This window comes from Pongo pygmaeus, chromosome 6, assembly GCF_028885625.2.
Source record: "Pongo pygmaeus isolate AG05252 chromosome 6, NHGRI_mPonPyg2-v2.0_pri, whole genome shotgun sequence".
Taxonomy (NCBI): domain Eukaryota; kingdom Metazoa; phylum Chordata; class Mammalia; order Primates; family Hominidae; genus Pongo; species Pongo pygmaeus.
In genome coordinates, this window is record NC_072379.2 from 120008361 (window position 1) to 120030968 (window position 22608).

At 34.5% G+C, this 22608-nt stretch overlaps 1 protein-coding gene across 4 annotated transcripts in view; it reads left to right on the top strand.

Moving 5' to 3' along the window:
• CPED1 (cadherin like and PC-esterase domain containing 1) overlaps nucleotides 1-22608 on the top strand; it is a 315286-nt gene that overhangs the window by 146129 nt on the left and 146549 nt on the right. For all 4 annotated transcript variants that reach the window (XM_054495963.2, XM_063667799.1, XM_063667800.1 and 1 more), the window contains 4 exons: nucleotides 1263-1333; nucleotides 3474-3524; nucleotides 8277-8463; nucleotides 9425-9593. In XM_054495963.2, coding sequence (XP_054351938.1) covers nucleotides 1263-1333; nucleotides 3474-3524; nucleotides 8277-8463; nucleotides 9425-9593 — 478 coding nt within the window. The remainder of the gene's footprint in view (nucleotides 1-1262; nucleotides 1334-3473; nucleotides 3525-8276; nucleotides 8464-9424; nucleotides 9594-22608) is intronic.

A 22608-nucleotide genomic window follows, 5' to 3' on the forward strand; every position in this document is an offset into this window, starting at 1 on the left:
CAAAATCCAGAGATCTCAACAGAATTAGTGTAAATCTGAACAGAATGAAAATCTTAAAATCAACATGGTGCACCATGTGCTAATTTTACCTTCCTAGAAATACAGTTGCATTGTACATTGCTCTAAGGAAATGCTTTCAATGAAAATCCACATGGATTTGAAACAATGTATTCACAAAATTATGCAGAAAATCACTGCAAGATGCCTTTACATACAAAGTGTCTCATTCCATTAAGATAGTAACCTTTCCAAACTTCAGTTTCTGTAACTTTTGTAAAAGTCACCTGGAATAAACAGTTTTTAAAATAAAACTGCAAAATATTATCATGACTTCCAACATTAGCAATAATTTTAATTCCTTGATGCTTTTAAATTTCCTAGCTGATGTTTATATTTGGAGCTGAATATGTCTTATTCATCTCTTCTCCATTACAGTACCCAGCACAATATCTGGGACAATACATATTTCTAAAATGTTATTTAACAAAGAAAATTGTATTTAACTCTCATAGCATCCCTGTGAAGTAAGGTAAACATTGTTATCTCCATTGTGCTGGGGTAGAAATGGAGATTTGCACCAGCACAGGAAAGTCTTGTCGGGGCCTGCGGACGATCCTGCCTGCTGTTCTTTATCATCAGGACCAGCAATTTTTCCGTCTGCAATTTAAATTATTTTGGTCCCAAATTTGAGGATTTAAAGGGCAATCTGGCCAAGTATTTAGTTAGTTATACAACAGAGAAAATTAGGTGAACACACCAGAATTTAACTAACCCTTACTATTCACTACTGTTAATTAGAGTTTAAGGGTAGAAGACTTGGCAAGGCATAGGTCATTTTCTGCATGGTATACTTATATTTCTTCAATTAAATGTATGTTCTTCTCAGGCTGTGCCTCGGTGATTCCAAGATTTTTTGCTCCAAAACAGTATAACTATAGCCAAACAGATTTCCAATAAGAATGAGTATTCTTGAATCACTTCTATTGGACCCAAGCTATCTGAGATTCCTCAGATTTGGACTGAGAGGGACTATTTACCCTGGTTTTCTTCAAATATGCTTCTACTGATTAGGGATGATGAGATTTCCACCTACTTCCTTTGAGGGTAGATTGCCAGTTTTGAGGATTGAAATGCAGAAAGCGTTTTTTTGTGTTCATCAAAGTAACTGTGCCCATACAGAAGAAAAGATAGTGTGTTAGATGTAATTTCCACGCGTTTTGTTCATTTCACTAATCCAGAGTTGTTTGGCATTGCATTTGCAGGAATTCTTTCACAGAAGAGAAGAACATTGAAAAACCACAAGTGCCATTTGATGCAATAGAAAATAAAAAAGGTAAAAATATAGATATTCCCACTTATTTCAACATAAAAATAAGTATTTCCTGGCAAAAAACGCAAAAATATTTAGCTTCGTTAGCAGTCAAAAATGAAAATTAAATGAGGAAATGCTATTTTCCCTTAAATTTGGAAAGGATTTTCTTAAAATAATAGAGAGGGAATCCAGCAATCCTACTACTGAATATCTATCCAAAGGAAATGAACTCCGTATGTTGAAGAGATATTTGTACTCTGATGTTAACTACAGCACTACACGCAATAGCCAAGATATAGAATCAAACTAAGTGTTCATCAGTGAATAAATGGATAAAGAAAATGGGGGTATATATACACAATGGAATACTATTCAGCCACAAAAGAGAAAGAAATCCTGTTGTTTGTTATTTGTGACATAGATAGTCCTGGAGAATGTTAAGTGAAATAAGCCAGACACAAAAAGATAAAAAACCCCATAATCTGACTCATGTGGGATCGAAAAAAGTTGATCTCACAGAAATAGAGAGGGGTTACCAGTTTTATGCTCTCATAGAGAGTAGAATAGTAGTTATTAGAGGCCAGGGAGGGTAGGAAGGGAAGGAGGTGGCCAGAGATTGGTTATAGTTAGGTAGAAGAAAAAATTCTGTTGTTCTATTAAAAAGTGGGATGACTATCGTTAACCAATATATATGTTTAAATAGCTGGAAGAGAGGATTTTGAATGATCTCATCACAAAGAAATGATAAATGTTTGAAGTGATAGGTATGCTAATTAGCCACATTTAATCATTACACAGTGTATACATGTATCAAAATATTTCACATTATACCCCAGAATTATGTGTCAATTAAAATAAAACTTTAAAAAAGATAGTAGAGTTGGAGAGAGTGTAGGGAAATAAGTATTCTCATAGTGCTGGTGGATGTATAAATTAGAACAACCTCTATTAAGGGGCCATTTAAAATATAAGAAAAGCTTTAAAAGTTATTTTTATAGATCAGAAATTTTACTTCTAAATGTTCATTTTAAGGAAATAATATATACAAAATTTAATTACATAAATTATCAACAAATTAAAAAAATAGAGTTCATTACTTGCAATAAGAGTGGACTGGACACACAAATTAAGCTAGAGTCATCAAATAAAATGTTATAAATCCATTCTTCTGTTGTGAAAGAATATTTATGACATGAAAATTGTTTATGATCTATTGTTAAACCTAACAATTGGCTACCTCACCGTGAAGCTCAGGAAAAATTAAAGGTGATTTATATTTTTCCCCTTTGGCTTATCTCTATTTTCTCATTTTTTCATTCCAAAGAACATCTGAGCTTTTTGTTACAAGAAAAAAAAAATACTTCTAATTTTAAAAAGAAAAAAATGAAAAGAAGTACCCACCTATATGTCTATAATATTTTTTTTTTAGTTCAAAGTTGTTCTATTGTGAAACAGGATTTAGCCCAATACAGTGGTTTTCAATGTGTGTCCCCCTCTCCCCAGAATCACCTGGGAAACCTAGCAATTCAGAGCTACTCAATCAGAATCTTTGGTGATGAGACCCAGCAATTTGTCTTTTAACAAGCCCTTCAGATGATTCTGAGGCCAGAATTTGAGAATCACTGGTTCAATAGAATGAATCAGTAGGTGCAGTGAAGAGCTGAGAGAAACTGCCTTTCTTTTGCCCACCAGTTTTTTCCTCTATAAATGAATGATTTAAGCACCCTGAGTGTTTTATTCATTTGTTTCATAAATATGTATTAAGCAGTTTTTAAAATAAATATTTGGTTGAATTAAAAAATATAGAGTAAATACTACTGGAACAAACTGGGTGGCACTTTTATAATTCTAATGATTTGGGAAATTATAGTCATAGGATATAGAAACTATAAGGAACCTTGGCTGATCAACTTCAGGCAATAAATGGCATTTAGACCATTCATTTTCTCTCTTAATATTTTTCTATTTGAAATAATAATTCTTCTGAGCTTTGAATAAAATAACATTTTATTGTAGTTTACAGTTTTACTTAGAAGTGTTCACTAGTATAATAAAAGTTAAATAAAAAACATGTTTTATTAAGTTATCTAATAGCTAAATGTATATTTTAACATTTTGATTAATGGTTTTTATTTTAAATTTACATTTCTTTTTTTTTTAGCTGCAGTTCCACAAATTAAAAATGAAAATAAAGAAATACATTGCAGTGATGGTGAGTTGAGATTAAAGTGTTGTAGCAGCATAATAAACAATTAGGGAACAGCCTTACTTTGAAAAAAAATCCATCATTTTATTATATGTGGGTATCTTAGGCTGATAATTGTTAAAGTAAATTTTAGAAGTTATTAGATTTCTGATGGAGTCAGTATCTATCACTTTGGCATAAGAACATAAAATATTACATTTTTTTGTTTAAGGACAATGACTTCCAAACCCACTTTGAAGGGTTTTAGGAGTTGTAGGGCATTGCCTTGGAAGCCTTTCAGATGTAAGAGCTTGGCTTATCAGCTTTATACACTGATCTTTAGGGGTCTCACTACCTGGCGGTGATTTCTTTCTCACCAGATTGTTGCTGTAATGATTAGTACTTGAGTAGAATTTTCTTTTTAACAGTTGAGAGTTTTTAAGCCAATTTTCAATTTTTTAAATTCATTTTTTAACCAAGACATAATAGGAGAAAAGTAAGTACTTTTAAGTTTGTATTAACTTTAAATTTAAAAATTATTTTCTTCATTGTGGTCAGCATTATTATTACGATGGTCTCGCAAATATATCATCTTAGAGAGTCTAATTGATTTTTCCAAAGTCACAGGGTTATTAAGTGCCTGAACTGTATTGCAAAGCTAGATCTTCAGATTCCCTGTTCAAAGCTCCTGAATTTAGGCCGGGCACAGTGGCATGCACCTATATGTCCAGTGCTTTGGGAGGCCAAGGCAGGGTGATCACTTGAGTCCAGGAGTTGGAGCTTACAGTATGCTATGGTTGCATCTCTGTACTCCAGCCTGAGTGACATAGCAAGACACTGTCTCTAAAAGAAAAGAAAAAGAAAAGCTCCTGAGTTTTCTTAATATTCTATAATATATTGTAGAAAAATTGAGTTCTATATAGCAAGATTTTTCTTGATAATGTATACCTTAAAAAATATATATATATACGTGTGTGTTTGTATATGTATATATATAGCTGTATGTATTTGGTGCTAAAAATCAACTTAGAAAATTTAGTTTTCCACAAATAAAAAATCAATTTCAGTAAAACATTAAAGCTGAAAAAAGTATAGATATAGGTTTAATTTATTATATTATTTGTTTATTTATTTATTTGTTAGAGATAGGATTTCACTTTGTTGTCCTTGCTGGAGTGCAGTGGCACCATCATAGCTCACTGCAACCTCGACTTCCCGGGCACAAGCAATCCTCCTCCCTCATCCTCCCAAGTAGCTAGGACTATAGGCGTGAGCTACTACATCTGGACAATTTATGCAATTTTGTATAGAAATGAGGTCTTGCTACATTGCCCAGGATGGTCTTGAGTTCCTGGCCTCAAGTGGTCCTCCCGCCTCAGCCTCTCAAAGTACTGGGATTACAGAAATGAGCCACTGTGGCTGGCCTAATTTATTATTAATAGACGTCTTTGAATTTAATAAAATCTAATTTTCATCTAAAATGCAATTTAATTCATTCATGATGTTTTATCACTATTGTTAAGGTCATGGTAGGCTGAGATGTTATAATAATATAGTTTAATAGAATTAACATATATAGCCAATTAAAGAAAATGGCATTTTAAATAAAGTATTGCTAATAGAGAACAAAGATAGCAAGTATTACTTATGCCATTCCTTCCCTGCACTCACCATCCAATCTCCTACCCCCAGTAAAATACATGCTACTCCATTCTCCTGGAAAACTGTTGTCTAGAGTATGGTGGCAAAAGGACTAGTGAGAAAACTAGGAGCAAAATTAGAATGAACACTTGTTGAGGGTCCACTCTGTGCCAGGCCCAAGGCAAGATGCAACATCCAGAAAGCAACTTCACCTCTTTGGGCTTCTATTTTCTCATTTGTAAAATGAAAGGATTGCATTGGATGATCTCACTTTTTTTTTCCGGTTCCCAGGTGGTATGGTGTAGATGATGTGAACATGTTAGATAGGCACTTTAACTTTGTTCATGTTTTTATGCTGATAAAAATTAGTCCTGCCTGGATCTTTAGTAATTAATCTTCCTGCTTTTATGGTATAAAATAAGATTTAAAAATGATGTGAGGATGCCTCAGAACAGGTGGGATTATCTTTAAGAGTCTAGGCTCTTCTCATGTTCAATATGAGTTATGATTATTCCTCAAGAGAGCAATCAAATTCTGTGGTTAAAAGAAATCCATTAAAAGCGACCAAAACTTCAAACAGCTTTCCCATATATACTTGCCAAATAGGTTAAGCAGCCTGCTTCCACTGTACCTCGTGCTGGGTTCTCCGTAGATCTCAGGTAAGCTGGCCTGAGACAAGTTGAGACTGGGATGGGAAAGATGCCAAGCAAACACCAGGTGTTTGTAGGCGGTAACACTGATACTTCAGTGGAAGATGATGCCAGAACTAAATCAGCTTTCAGACAGGGGTTTAGGAGATAGTGCTCACACCAGAGGTGGAGACTTTCTGATGAAACCAAAAGTAAGCACTTGCTGAAAAGAACGATTGCACATTTATTTCCTGTCATCTAGGGCTGTTTCAGTTTCTAAGGAGGGCAGACCCCATTGAAAACCGTGACTATTAAGTGAAAGTATAAACTGCAGGGAAATTAACTCTCAGAGAATCTTTATAAAAATGTATTCTATCAAGTTAAAGCACATCTTCTATGTTTTATTTTGAAAAAAGATCTTCCTCTTTGTTATTCGCTTTGCTAGTTCTGAGCAGAAAAGTGCGACTGTTTATATTCCCTTTGTGCCTGGGCAATGGTCGTTTCCAAAGCACAGCCTGTAACTCAACTCCAGCTCGTTTAATGTTATGTTGGGTTTGCAGCCATTTGAATCAAATCTCATGATTAATAATATCTTGTTTTTATTGTGCTTACCTCAGGGTCTTTAACAGAGAAAATTCTGGAGAAAAAACTTTGATGAAAAAAGAATGTATTATTAATAAGTGGTTGAATTTGAATTAAAAACTGTGGTCCTTTACAGAATGACTTCTAATAAAAACAATTTCTGCCTTCATTCTTTTTTCTTTTTTATTATAAGAAAATTTCAGGGGCTGTTAGGATTGTTGAAATTATAGATGTAGTCCACCTACATCTATCAGCCAGATACTATCTTTGGTTGACCATTAGGTCAAATTACAAGTAAAATTAATGAAGCAGACAGTTTACCCAATTCAATGAGTTATTCGACCAACATTACTAGTTGTTTATTTTTTATTAAGATTTTTTATGAAATAAAATTACAGTATATCTATTGTATTATTATTGTTCATAATTTATGCCTGAATTTGTTTTTCTTCCATAGCCTGAGAAAACTATAGAGCATAGGTCAGAAATATATAGGTTTTTTTTTTCATTTTAATTGTTTTAGTCCATAATGGGAGCTATACAGAGACCTAGTCCCCAGAACTAGAATGATGCATCCATATGGGTTGGTGGTACCCATCGTCATGGATTTGGTGGTGCATCTCCACGTCCATCAAAGAAAAATAAAAATTTTGGTCTTGTTGAAGCACAAAGACTGGGCAAAATGGGCAATGCAGCTGGAGAGCAAGACAAGGAAGGGATTGTGAAATGCCTTGTTTGCCTTATTGGGAGCTTGGACTTGACTCTGGAAATGATGAGAAACCACTAAAGAATGGAAGACAAATCATCAGATGTGATTTTAGGAAAATCAATATTATAGCTATGTAAAAGCAGAGGAAAAAACAACAGTTAATAAAATAATCTCCTTTCTCTAAGTTCAGTTTTATAGCTTTCTGTAGCAAATTCTGTGTTATCTTTTTTGTTGCCATGTTGTTAAATGTCACTGAACATTTTATGTAAGGCAACACCAAGATACTTTAATTTTACTGATTTTTATAGAATTTTGTATGTTTATCTTTGTTGGCATTTTGTTGACAATTGGAAAGTATTGATGGAATGAAGTGCTCCTTGACATTTCTTTGAAAAACACTTTGTTAAGCTTTTGGGTAATTTGTTTATTCTAAACATTAACATTGAATATAACTTAACAGTAGCTGATGTATGTGCCTATAAAACTATTTTTTCTTTTTTTCTCACTGAAATAAAGCTGTAAATAATTGGGCTAACAAAGAGAAAGTTTTTTTAATGCCTCAGAATCAATGGTATGAAGTAATATTCTAGGTTCTATGACAGGATGGAGCAGAGTATAGTATTTCTTTCTTATACTTTATGGTACTTTCCCAAGTAAGGTGGCCTGGGCATGGAGCAGTTTCAGGATGCCCTTGTTTTTGTGTCTGTTTGGTGTAATACTGGAGTTTGCAGTCTTTGCCCCACACTGCCTATAAGATACTATATCAATCAAGTGGTATTTCAATGACACTCCATATTAAGAAATTTTCCTCATTCCTTGCTGGTCCCCTTCTGCCACCATCCCACAGAGCCATCACTCCCACTTACATAGTTGCTTGATATATACAGTAAATATCACAAAAATGTTATCAATCCACAGGAGAGACATTTTCCCACCTTGTGTGCCTTTAAACTTTCAAGGGCTGAGCAGAAAATACCATCTATGTAACACTGACTAAAGTCAACAGCTGTTATATGAGGCAAATTCTACAAAATCTGATGAATTGAAAAGCCAGCTGCAGCCACAAATCACCTATGATCAGCGTACTGATTGGAAAGTCAGCAGGGATCATTGAAGTTGTTCAAAGGAAACAGAAAAAGAAAAACCTAATCATATATTATTTAAAGATATTTACCCAATTCACAGTTGTCTTTGTCATTGTTTTTGTTTTTTTAACAGATAAAAACACACCATGTCATATCAAGCAGATCTTCACACATCCACATTTGGAACTAAATCCTGACTTTCATCCAAAGATCAAAGATTATTACTCTGAAGTCCCATTTGATGTGGTAACAGTGACAATTGGAGTGGAGACTCCTAAGTGTCAGTGCAAGGTGCGCCTGTACGAGCAGGCAGGGCCAAGGTATGAGGATGTTGACTGGGGCTGTGTTGAGACACCATACTGGGAAGTAGACATTTGATGCAAAGTTTGAAAGTGGTTCAGAAAAGTTGATTCATAAGATCAGTTGAAAGATTGCCAGGGTGTGAACTTTCCCCTTCTCATTTGTTTTTAAAAAAGATTTGCAACCTTTGCAGCTCATCTTTGTAACAATATTTTAACAAGAAAGGATCTTGTGATATGAAATATAGAGAAGATCCATTAAGGAAAAATTTTAGTTATTGTTGTCTTCATGTTTTAACACTGTTGAAGATGTCAAGTTTTTGAATATTCAAAAATTGATTGCTTAAACCAATTGGTGCACAATTTGTGGACACAGTGCCACTAACTTTCCTAACCTCACTGGCTTTTTTGCCTATTGATTCTTTTAAAAGTCAGCAACTCTTTTGTTTATAATTTTAAAAAGAAGATAGAACCTTGTTCTGTGCTGTGTCCATAGCAAAGAAGATACTCATGGTTCCATGCTGTAGGGAAAGAAATTTACTTGGAACCCTCGGGAGCCACATCTAGTAGAAAGAAAGGATTCAAGTCAGGACAACCCGGGTTCCAAACCCTGACTCTTCTATGTGACTTTGAATGATGTGTTTACCAGTTCTAGGTCATGGTCTCTATATTTAAAATGGGGACAATCCTATTGTATTAAATGAGATAATGTGTGACCCTGGCAGGTAGTTAATAAATATTAGTTTCCTTCGCTTTAATTGTGGAAGATATAACTTGCCCTAAAAGAACACTCTTGGCATAGTAAAGTACTGTGAAAGAGATATTTATTTATTTTCATATTTTAGGTTTCTTATGAAATTGTACAGACCTTTCCTGTTATTTATTCAAATAGGTATTTAGTAAATATTGATATGTCAATCAGTTTGGGCTGAATAAATCTCCCCTATTCATATTCTATTTCTCTCTCCCTCTTTCTTTCTAGCTTTGCCAGCTACCCTCTGGGCTTAGGAATGAACAAAATCTCAATATTTGTTGTGGATGAATCTCCAGCACACGGTGAGACCCTGATCACGTACAAACTCACCATCTATAGAGAAGACCGCCCAAGTCTGCCCTTGTTTGAGGCCTTCACAGCATGTGGTTTTGTGCAGGTAAGTGAAGTTTACATTTGCATTTGGGTTGAATTGGGAATGATCTGTTAATCCAGGCGAAAAATGCCAAATGAAAATTATTACAAGAAATTGTATGCCTTGAAATCAAAACTGTGGTCTCGTTTCAAAAAAGTGAGAATCCCAGCCAGGTATCTAAGGCACCTCGTTGTGAGTGATTTTCTTTTTAGTGTGATGGCTACTGTCTGTGCTCATTGTTTTCAGTGGACTTATTGTGGTTAATGTTCAAAAAAAATGTCTGAGGACTCACACTTAGTTGTGAAATCGGTTTCACATTTTCCTTTTAAATTGGGCTATTTTTCTTGGATTTGTCCCTGGATCTACTTTTGAAATTTTAAACTAGATTTAGTAGAATTTACTTTGAAGAATAAGAGGAAAATTTATGAAACTGTTTTACAGAACGGATACTGGATCAATGAAACTAAATTTGCTTGGGATAGTTATATTTCTCATTCACTTCTCATACAGTAATCATTTCACAAGGCTGTAGTTTCTCTTGTGAGCAACACATACCATTTTGAAACCTTGTTCATTTTGGAGAAGGGTGAATGTTACCCTAACACTTTTGTTCCATGGTTTTTCCCTATTTTTGCTCTTTTAAGGATCCTATGTATAACTTTGTACATTTCCTCATATCATATACTGCTACAGGTGATTCCAGGGAAGTAGTAATTGGTATTTTTATCACATATCTACTAATTCACTCAGAAAGTATACTTGCAAATATATCATGTCAAATTATATGTTACTGGGAGCTTTGAAGAATAGCTGGTTAGTAAAAGAGAGGTATTGCTGACTGGGCCTTGATAGGTAGTATGGTTACCATGTTTTTTATAAATGTAACAGCCAGGCACAGTAATCACCCTGCCACCGTCTTATCTGTTTCCAAGAGCTTTAAAAATCTCAGGGATTGGTATAATTTTTATTTTTTAAGGAAAACATATCACTAATTTAGGAATGACCACTAAATCAAATGGAATTTCACATTGGTCTGAAGATTCATTCGAAGAAAGACAAATATGTTATTCTCAAAGATATTAATAAGCATACTTAAAAAAGAGTAGAATAGAGTTACATGGTCAAGTAAACCCATTGGTTGATGAAGCAATAAGCTAAACAAAGTTAAGTGGATGTCTTTACTATAGGACTTCCCTGAACCTCTAATATACTAATTTAAATGATGGTTCATTTATAGTATGGAAAATATATAGTATGTTTCATTTCCAAACTTATTTGATATGGTTTTAATAGAATAGCTACTAATATTTTTTTGTGGGACAGATTTGAGGAAACACTGATCTACACTATGGAGAAGACTTTAAAATATGTTCCTCTCAGGTTTTGACCTTTCAATTTGCTTTCTTTGGATTGCTGTCTCAACTTGCTTCTGAATTGAAGAACAAATAATATAGCCACACCAAAAATGTTTAAAAAAATAAACAAAAACTTAGAGGGAGGTGTGCTTTTGTATATTTGTGTATATTTATGTGTGTATAATTCTTTCTAAACTAAATATTCTTACCCTTTTTGGTGGAGCATTTTTTTCATACATTGATGGGAGAAGTGTGAATGTTTGACCACTTTGGAGAACTTTGGCAGTATCCACTAAAGCTAAATTTACATAAATGATTCAGCAGTCCTTCTAGCTATACACCTAAGATAAATGAATTCATATGCCCATAAAAAGACACACATACACAAAATCTTCATATTGGTTTTATACATAGTAGCTAAAAGTTGAAAATAATTCAGTGAGAAAGGAAACAAATCCAATATTATACTATTGGGGCATTAAAAATAAATGAAGTACGGATACACACAAATATGAAAGAATCTTCAAAACCTTACATTCATAAAAACAAGCCAGACATCAATAATGAATGATAGCAAGGATGTGGAGAAAAGAGAATCCTTGTACTCTGTGGGAAAGTAAACTAGTACAGCCACTATGGAGAACAGTATCAAGGTTTCTCAAAAAACTAAAAATACAACTACTGTATAATCCAGCAATCCCACTGCTGAGTATATTTCCAAAATAAAGGAAATCAGTATATTGAAGAGCTATCTGCATTCCCATGTTTGTTGCAGCATTATTCACAATAGCCAAGATATGGAATCAACCTAAGTGTCCATCAATGGATGAATGGATTAAGAAAATGTGGTACATATATACAATGGTGTATTACTCAGCCATAAAAATGATATCCTGCCATTTGCAACAGCATGGATGGAACTGGAAGATATTATATTAAGTGAAATAAGTCAGGAACAAAAAGACAAATATCACATGTTCTCAGTCATATGTGGGAGCCAAAGACAAGTGGATATCTGGAGATAAAGACTAGAATGCTGGTTAACCACAGGCTGAGTAGGGCAGTGGAGGGGCTGGGATGAAGAGTGGATGTTAATGGGCACAAAAACACCAATAGAAGGAATAAGGTCTAATGTTCAATAGTATAACAGGGCAACTGTAGTTAGCAGTAATTCATGGCATATTTCAAAACAACTAGAAGAGTGGAATTGGAATGTTCCTAACACAAAGAAATGACAAATACTTGAGGTGATAGATATCCCAATTACTCTGATTTTATCATTACACATTGTATACTTATATCAAAATATCACATGTATCCCATAACTATTATGTATCCACAACAATTAAAAACAAAAAAATTAAAAGAAGCCAGATATATAAAGAAATACTGTATTTCACTGATATGATGTTCAAGAATAAGCAAAACTAATCTATGTTTATAGAAGTCAGAATAGCAGTTACCTAGAAGGTGTGGGTACCACTAAGCATGAGGGAACTTTCTGGGCAAATGTCCTATATCTTAATCTGGGTAGTGGTTACATATATAACTAGGTGCTATATAGATAGATACAAATTTAATTAACTGTGCACTTAAGATTTTTGCAATCTACTGTTTAAAATTATACAATATATCAACTATACATGTGTATTTGTGTATATATATAAATTATGTATACTGCGTATAAATTATACCTCGATAAATTTAGAAAAAAGATTGGTGGGAAAGTTATGTATTCCTTTCTTCCATGACATGTTTCTCCAATGTTATATTGATCAGAAACAAGTTAATTATCACGCCATTACCTCAAAGAATAGATTATGTCAGGAAAATGTTACTATAATATCAAGAAAAATATTAGAAAATTCTTGTGGGATGAATCCTACAGACGATTGCAGAAAAGTATGTCGGTAATTTATAAGAATCCTTTCCACAAGGTCTTAATTTACAGTTTGTGTGTGGTCCCCCAGTAAGTATTATATTTTATAACATGGAAAACTATCTGATAAGCACTAGTACTTTTTAGAAAGTGTCAAATGAGTGAACCCAAAAATGTGGCATGAATAATACGGACTGCTTTAGATACTTTACTAGGCACAAGTGGCTTCATGAGCTGGGGGAAGTCAACAGGAGGGATAAAATTTTCTCACCATAGATTCCACTTAAAATTCTAACCCATAGACTTTTCTATTATTTCTCTTTTATATTTAATCTCATTAGTGTCTTTAGGTTTCAAATTAATAGCTAAGCAGATATACATCATGAGACTTACAAATTTTTACTTTTCCAAGCTGTTCTTTTTTTTTTTTTTCGTTTTCTGTCAACAACCACAGTGTCCTCACTATATTCGCAGGGCTGAAATCTAGAGTCAAACTGTTGCAGATTAAATGGCAAGCTGTTACATTTGAATCCCCAAAGCCTATGTAGGCAAATCTAATTGAAAATGAACTAAACTTTTATTATATTTTATTTATAGGTCAAAGGGAAAAATTGTAATTTCTCCCTATATTTCAAATTAGATTTTGGCCTAATGAACCCCATTATTAAAATTTAAATAAACATTGTCTTAATATATTTGTGCTGCTCTAACAAAATACTTGAGACTAGGTAGTTTATAAAGAACAGAATTTTATTTCCTTTAGTTGTGGAGGCTGGGAAGTCCAAAATCAAAGCACTCGCCTTTGGTGTCTGGTGAGGTTCTTCGTGCTGCATCCTCACATGGTGGAAGGGGGAAATGAGCAAAAAGGGAAAATTCTATGTCCTCACATGGGGAAAGATGCAAAGGGCAGCAAAAGGGTCTAAAGTATTTACCTCCGGCACTTTTATAAGGGACTAATCCATTTATGAGAGTGGAACTCTCATGATTTAATCACATCCTAAAAATCTTAATACCATCACAATGGGGATTAAGTTTCAACACACGAATTTTGGGGACATTCAAACTACAGCAAACTTAAAAGGCCATCCACTTCCAAATAACCAAAGAAGAAGAAACCAATTTAAGATTAATCAAGCTTCCTAATTTCTCCTTCTCCTATTCTCTTACCTTCTGAGCATCAACTCTGCATGTTACCATTTTGCCAAAAGACTAACATGGCAGAGTAAGCAAAGATAAAGCATACCAGTCAATTAAAAAATCAATTACAATAACATTTTGATAAATAGTAAGATAATTTGATTAATTTATTAATAGACATTTTATCAAACGTTCTTAAGTACCTACTTAGCCATAGTGAACTATTTGAGTTTATTTAATGTCTATATTTCAATTATTCTTATGCCAATTAGAATTTGTATATGATTGTCCCAGAGACAGCTCTGAGTTTAATTAGCTCTTAGTTTAGTTATTACCAGTGAAGGAGAAAGAGTTAATTTACATAACATATAACCAGATTGGGATTAGAGTTTCTCAATATCAGCACTATTGACATTTGAAGCTGGGTATTTCTTTGTTCCGGGGAAGTTATTCTCCTTATTGTTGGATGTTTAGCAGCACTCTTGGCCTCTATCCACTAGATTCCTATAGCAACCCCCTCCGCAAGATGTGTCAACCAAAAATGTCTTCAGACATTGCGAAATGTCTGTTGAGGGACAAAGTCAACCCTGATTGAGAACCACTGGTTTAGACAAATGGGTTTCTGTATTTCTACTGTCCTATGTGTTTACTAGGAGTGTGAATAATTTATGAGTAATGCTTCAATGTTGTATGTTGTAGAATCATTCTTATCTTTCATCTTTGTGTTTTAAATCATTTCTGTAGACGTGATACTATTCTGACAGCTCTTTATTCTATTCATTAATCTGTCTTCTTTTCTGTCCAATGTAATTATTACAATCAAAAACATGCATTCAATTACAGAAAAGATTGTTCATGAAACTTAAAACATCATATAATATAATGAGTCTGTTATTTCATTTTGATTTACCCATAAACAGTATAATGTTTTGCTGTTAGGAAGAAAGATTTAGAAAGTAATAAACTGTTATTGTGGCTAAAATATGTCAGGTTTAGGAATTAATAAAATATACTTATGTTATAAGGAAATTGCTATACACATAGGGGAACATTTCTTTTAATACCCCTTTCCAAATCAAAAATTTTTGACATGGGGAACAATATAATATTCACACAAGTTGATTTGTATAGATGATCTATGGTGTCATATACATTTTGCCCTCAAAATGTTGCACCAGAATAGGGTCATAAATAAAAGCTACAGAAAGGTTATATATAGGAGAAGCCTGGAGACTACATTTCACAGATATGTTTGAAACGGCTTTCATTTTAAAACAGATAATACCAAGAAAGGAGAAAGTAGGATTTAAAAAATTCTCCAGCATTTAGTTACACATTTGAAATTGACATTTGATGACTTATTTTTAAAAAATCAATTAGCCATCTAGATTCTGATATATTAAATGATGTGTGAATGACTTCAGTTATGATATTTTGAAATGGTTTAGAACTCTCTCATTTATTTTTTGTATCCTTCCAACACCATAGAGGGCTATTATAAATTAGCTCAAGTGATAGTTATCTAATAGCAAATATCCATAATAAGAGAACAGGGAGTGCATTTATCAGTAATTATTTAATAAAAACCTATTAGTTTCCAAAGTTGTACTGTCAATTAAATGCCTATTTTAATGGTTATTAGTTACCTTGCCTACTTCAATTTACCAGAGGAATATGATTTAATTTTTTAACAATACAATATATGCTATAGTGAAATGCTCTCAACTAGTAATGCTTATTAAGTACCCACTATGCACTTTGTTCTGAGAAATATGCTATGTGCTATAGGGGAATACAATAGCAGCAACAGCAGCAGCCGAAGTAATAGGTGTAGTAGCAGTGAAGCATTTGTAGAACTTTTGTTATGTGCCAGGCATTATGTTAGGCACTTTACCTTCTTGCCTTATTTAATCTTTACCCCAACCTTGAACATAGGTGATTTTTTAATCCTCCTCTTATTTTTTAACATATGGAGAAACTAAGGCTTTAGAAAGGTTAGAAATCTTGTCAACCCTTTCTATGAAATAGGTCATTAGTAAAGGTGGGGTTTGAATATAGGTCTTGCTGACTTCAAATCGAGGAAGAAAGACAGAGAACAACTAAAGAAATAGGAGCAGATAATACTGAAGATGCCAGGCAGGAAGAACTTGTTGGGAATTGGGGAAGAGAGATGAGAAGAACCGATTGGGAGTCAGAAATGAGATTGAGTGATCTGGGCTGCCCCATAGATTGTATTCCTGACATTTGTGGGTCCTAGTCACTTTTCCCTTTGTGGACCCTTTGTTCCAACAAATAAGTAAATAAATATTACATTTTACAATAGTGTTGATATAAAGACAAACGTATTTATATTACAGATGTAGACTATCTTCTCTGACTGAAAAGTTTGTTTTCTTTCTGCTTTTAAAGAAAATAAAAATTTGGGGGCCCCTAAAATATCACATGCTGTATGGACTGTGGCTACTGTGCCTAATAGAGTAGTTGGTTCTACTCTTACTCTTCCATTTCACTCTAAGAGATCTTTAGCAGTGGCACCTACTTCAATATCAAATGACCTGGGCTGTCGGCATTCTTTCAAGTCTTGTTAAGTGCCCTTGATTTAAATGCATAACCTTTGCAGGTATTTCAGATTCGTTGCCCATGGACCAGTGAGCCATCCTTTACCATCATTTACCAAGAGCCCACAAAGCACCTCGGGAAGCGAAATGTTATTTTCATGAGCAGCAGGTGCATGGAGACATTTTGAATGCATAGACCTCCCCAGTGGCCAGGAAGCATTTGCACACATTCAAGGCTTGGGAGGTTTTGTTTAACATTCAGTTTTCTTATAAAGCAAGCAAAGATCAGAGTGGCATGTTCTTTCAATCATGATCTGTTTCAGCACTTATACAAATTATCTTTTGTGTTGATGAAAAAGAGTCATGTTAAACACTCACCTCATGAGGTCATGCCACTTATGATCGGATAGATTACCATTTGCATAAAAACTTTTGCTCAGCACATTTGTTTTGCATGTTTCTCCAACTCACATCTGCTTCCTCTGCTAGAAGAAGCAAACTTTTGCTACCCAGCAGAGCAGCAGAGCCAATACAATTTGCAGGAGAATTGGGTCTTCCTAGCTTCTGACAGCATCCAGAGAAGTTTCTCTAAGTACTGCTTCTGCAGTATTCCCTCATTGTTGCTTCAAGTTTATGTTTTGACATTCTAAGAATTTGTCTTTTGATTTCCGAACTGGACACAGAAATATAAAGGAACCCTGAGAGGTTTTTTCCTAAAATATTCTGCTTGAGTAGCTAGATTTCCAATGTGACATTTGAAACTTTGAAACAGGTTGTAGCTAAAACAGAAGTAGAGGGAATCTCTTTTTGATAATGCCAGTCCCTGATGCCCACGTCTTTATGGGCTTTAATTGCTCCAAAATTTTATCTTTTATCTATCTTTCTTCACTTCCTTCCCCATTTCTCAAGCCAAACTAACTCAAGCAAAGGTATATAGCAGCATAGTGAGGATGGTGGCGAAAGAAGAGATCTTCGACACGAAGTACTTTGTTTTCATAATTTCAGCTTTTATTTTAGATTCGGGGGTACCTGTGCAGGTTTGTTGCATGAGTATATTGTGTGATGCTGGGGTTTGGGGCACAATTGAACCCACCACCCAGGTAGTGAGCATAGTACCAAAGAGGTAGTTTTTCACCCCTTGCCTCCCTCCCTTTCTCCCCCATCTGGTATTGTCTGTCATTGCCGTCTTCATGTCCATGTATGCCCAATGTTTAGCTCCCACTTATAAGTGAGAATATGTGGTATTTGGTTTTTTTGTTCCTGCATCAATTCCCTTAGGATGATGGCCTCCAGCTGCATCCATGTTGCTGCAAAGGACATGATTTCTTTCTTTCTTGTGGCTGTGTAGTATTCCACATGGTGTATATGTACCACATTTTCTTTATCCATTTCACTGTGGATGTGCATCTAGGTTGATTCCATGTCTTTGCTATTGTGAATAGCACTGCGATGAACATACAAGTGCATGTGTCTTTTTGGTAGAATGATTTTTCTTCTGTATATATACCTAGTAATGGTATTGTTGGGTCAATTGGTAATTTTGTTTTAAGGTCTTTGAGAAATCTCCAAACTGTCTTCCACAGTGGCTGAGTGAATTTACATTCCCACCAACAGCATAAGTATTTCCTTTTCTCTGCAGCCTCAGATCGGGCATTTTTATAAGTCCTTTTCCCCACAGCCAAACCAAGTCTAAAACGTTATTATTATTATTATTATTATTATTATTTGAGATGGAGTCTCGCTGTGTCACTCAGGCTGGAGTGCAATGGCATAGTCTTGGCTCACTGTAACCTCCATCTCCCGGGGTCAAGCGATTATCCTGCTTCAGCCTCTCCAGTAGCTGGGATTACAGGCACCTGGCACCACACCCGGCTGATTTTTGTAATTTTAGTAGAACTGGGGCTCGCCATGTTGGCCAGGCTGGTCTCAAACTCCTGACATTGTGATCCGCCCACCTCAGCCTCACAAAGTGCTGGGATTACAGGTGTGATCCAGTGGCCGGCCGATGTATTTTTTTTTTAAGGATATTTTTGGCTTTATCAAACAAAGTTTGACTCTATATAGGATAAGTTAAAGCAAATGATTCTTCTGGGCCAGTGGTTCTTAATATTTTGGAGGAGGCAATGTGCCGCTTAGAATATCTGATGAAAGTTTTGACCCCTCATCTCAAGAAATAATGTATGTATATATGCCCAATGCCGTATACAATGTCAGAGGTATGAAAAGTGCCAGGTAAAAATTCCTATCCTAGTAACTCACAATCTGAAGCAGAATATTACTAGCAGTGACACACATAATAAGGACAGTTTCATTTCTGGCATAAAATATACATGATTATAATTCAGTTTATTGAGCACTTGCTTTGTTCCAGCAACGGCACTATTTATACACATTGTTTCATTTGTAGTTTTAATGATAAAGAAATTAGTGTCTATTTAACAATATAACATTTTGGAGTTGTGTGCTTTTTTCAATGATCTGTATTAGCACAAAGAATCAACAATTGATATATTTCTCAAGGCAAATTGCCACCAAATCTAATATTTGCCTTAGAAATAAATATCTGTAAAGGGCTACTAGCCCTTGCTTTCTTCTTACAGGCTTAAAAAGTGGTTATGAGATATAGGTAATGGTGCTCCTGAAAACCCAGAGAAATTAAACAGTATATCATTTGGACTATTTATATTGTTCTTATTAGTCAAAGCCATTGGTGTGCTTTCTTTCAGCAGGCTATAACAAATTGTTTTTTGTTCAAAGAAAGGTTGGCCCAATGTTTCAATTAGGTAATGCTGAGAAAATTTCCACACGCATTTGACCAACTGTGACATTTCCTTCAATAGGCATGTGTTGTAGGAACAAGACTGGGGGATGGAGTATTCCTTGCAGATGGTTTCACTGATTGCAGAACTAACTACAGGCTGATTTGATATATGTTCCCTGAAGACAGAATTAGGACACTTTTCTGCCTGACATATTTAACTTCTTTTGAAAATGATGCTAATTTGTCCTTTTTTTCTTTTTCACCCACACCCTTTTATAGGCAGGACTGATGAGTTTAAAACATTGAGCATGACCTCATTCTTCAAAGCAGAGCAGGCCCCTACCCAGTACCCTCCAGCTCTCAGGACCTCATTCTTTAGCAATGTGGTACAGACGTTCACTGTGTTTGCAGGGTTTTCACCTCCTCCACATCCCCCGGCTCCCCACCCCTCCACATGCTTGAAGATAATCTTTCCAGACCTAATGATTTGGAAAATAAATATTGCATGTGGGCTTCTTGACCTGACAAATTATTTTAAAATTAAATTGTTGATAAAGAGACCCAGGTTTCAAAGGTTTAAGAAATAACAGGGAGGGAGAAATTTTCTTTGAGTGAAATAATCCCTCTTAAATACTTTGATCAAAATACTATTTATATTGTCTAGATTTGAGTCACAGCTCAACCCTTACTTGTCAGAGACTTTGGACAATTTCTCATCTGTCATACATGGATAGTAATGATACTGATGCTCTAAGGGAGTTTTAAGGAAAAATTGAGTTAATATTGTGAAGATCTTGGAACAGTGCCTAGGCACATAGAGTCCAGTGTCCATGTTTGCAAAATGTATATTTTAAAAGAGACAGATAAATAAAATATGTCTTCAGATTGGCATAAGAGGAAAGTTTAAAACATCAAATTTTATTTTTCCATTGAAGTCTAGTAAAATGTATTGGAGATTTTCAAATTTCTTAAATTTAAGTTTAGATTTAATAAGATGCAAAAATATGAAGGACTTTGTAGCATGAATCACCTGTGCTAAATTATACAGTACATTTTTGTAATGAATATGATTACAAACATTTCAGAATTGAGTGTAAATTTTGCCTTAAACATGTATTTTAATTTTGACAGTTGCATGATTAATGGTGGATTTCATTTTATTAGCAGTCTCAGCTGAGAGACTGGGAATTTAATAATTATTTAACAATAAGAGAGAAAACATTTCTTTACTAAAACCGGAAACATCTTTCACAGATTCCATTTGGTAGATTCCATTAAGCATAAGGATGAGGGGATCAATGTTCTCTGTGCTGTTTCAATAAATTAGTAGCAAAGGATAAAGATATTACCTATGTTTTATCAGGAATGAGGCATAACCATAATGTAATTTAATTATTTTGTATCCGTAACCTCTAAAAAATACTATTATTCTAAAAGACTATAAACTTGTTCATAAATTATAATAAACTAAATGAGAAAATGAGTCTTAGCCTACATGATTTCAACCAAAACTGCTAAACTTTTCCTCACTTTTTTGAAATCAGATTTCATTCCAAATGACTTTTAGATATTTCCCAAATGCTAATACATCTTCACGGATTAGAGAATTGTCCCTCCTGAGAACATTTAGATGTATTGCATCTGATAATTATTTAGCACTTATTGTGTGTTAGGTTCTATTCTAATTGCTTTCCACTTATTGACTCAATTCTCAAAACTAAACCAAACACTTAAAAGGTAGATACTTTAATAATTCCCTTTTCACCGATGAATAAAGGGAGGCACAAAGAACTTGCCAAGGTCACATAGCTTGTAAGTAGCAGAAACCATTTTTGAACCCAGACATCCTGGTTCCAGAGCACTGCTAATTACAAGCTATAAGCCACTCTATCACATACCAAAACAAGATTGTTAAAGTAAGTACAGTTGACCATTGCATAACACAGGATTCAATTACATGGGTGTAGTTATAAGCGGATTTTTAAAAATAAATATATTGAAAAATTTTTTGAAGATTTTGTGACAATTTGAAAAAACTCACAAACCATCTGGCCTAGAATCATCAAAAAATAAGAAAAAGTTAGGTATGTCATTAATGCATAAAACATGTAGATCCTAGCCTATTTTATCACTTACTGCCCTAAAATATATACAAATCTGTTATAGAAAGTTAAAAATGTATCAAAATGTACCAAACCCTTACAGACCATACTTGGTGCCATTCCCAGTCCAGAGAAATATAAACAAATGTGAAGATGAAGTATTAAATCAAAACTACATAGAATGAACTGTAGTATGTACTGTGCTACTGTAATAATTTTGTAGCCGGTTATTGCAGTGAGCTCAAGTGTTGCAAGTATCCACATAAAATGTCAACTGACACTAATCATCTCCATATGAGGAGTTTAACTCTCCAGTAAATTGTGCATCACAGTAAAAAGTGCTCTCTCTTTCTTTCTAATTTGGATGCCCTTTATTTCTTTCTCTTGTCTAATTGCTGAGACCAGGACTTCAGAATTACATTGAATAAAAGTGGTAAAAGTGGGCATCCTTGTCTTGTTCTAGTCCTTAGAGAAAAGGCCTTTAAATTTTCTGTTCAGTACAATGTTAGCTGTGGGCTTATCATACATGGCCTTTATTATTTTGAGGTATATTCATTCTATATACATTTTGATAAGGATTTTTATCATAAAATATGTTGAATTTTTTGTTTTTATTTTATTTTTATTATTTATTTTATTTTATTTTTGAGACAGAGTCTCACTCTGTTGCCAGGCTGTAGTGCAGTGGCACAGTCTCGGCTCACTACAACCTCCAGCTCCCTGGTTCAAGCAATTCTCCTGCGTCAGCCTCCTGAGAGCTGGGATTATAGGCACCCGCCAGCACGCCCAGCTAATTTTTGTATTTTTAGTAGAGATGGGGTTTCACCATGTTGGCCAGGATGGTCTCGATCTCCTGACCTTGTGATCCACCCGCCTCGGCCTCCCAGAGTGCTGGGATTACAGGCGTGAGCCACCGCGCCCGGCCTAGAGATGTTGAATTTTATCAAATGCTTTTTCAGCATTGAAATAATACGGTTTTCATTCTTGATTCTGTTAATGTAATGTATCATGTTTATTGATTTGTGTTCACAGATGACATGATCTTATACCTAGAAAATCCTAAATACTCTATCAAAAAACTTAGAGTTGTTAAACAAATTCAGTTAAGTTGCGGGGTGCAAAATCAACATACAAAAATCAATGGCATTTATATATGCCAACAGCAAACAACCTGAAAAAGAAATCAAGGAGGCAACCCCATTTATAATAGCTATAAAATATAAAATAACTAGGAATCAATCTAACTA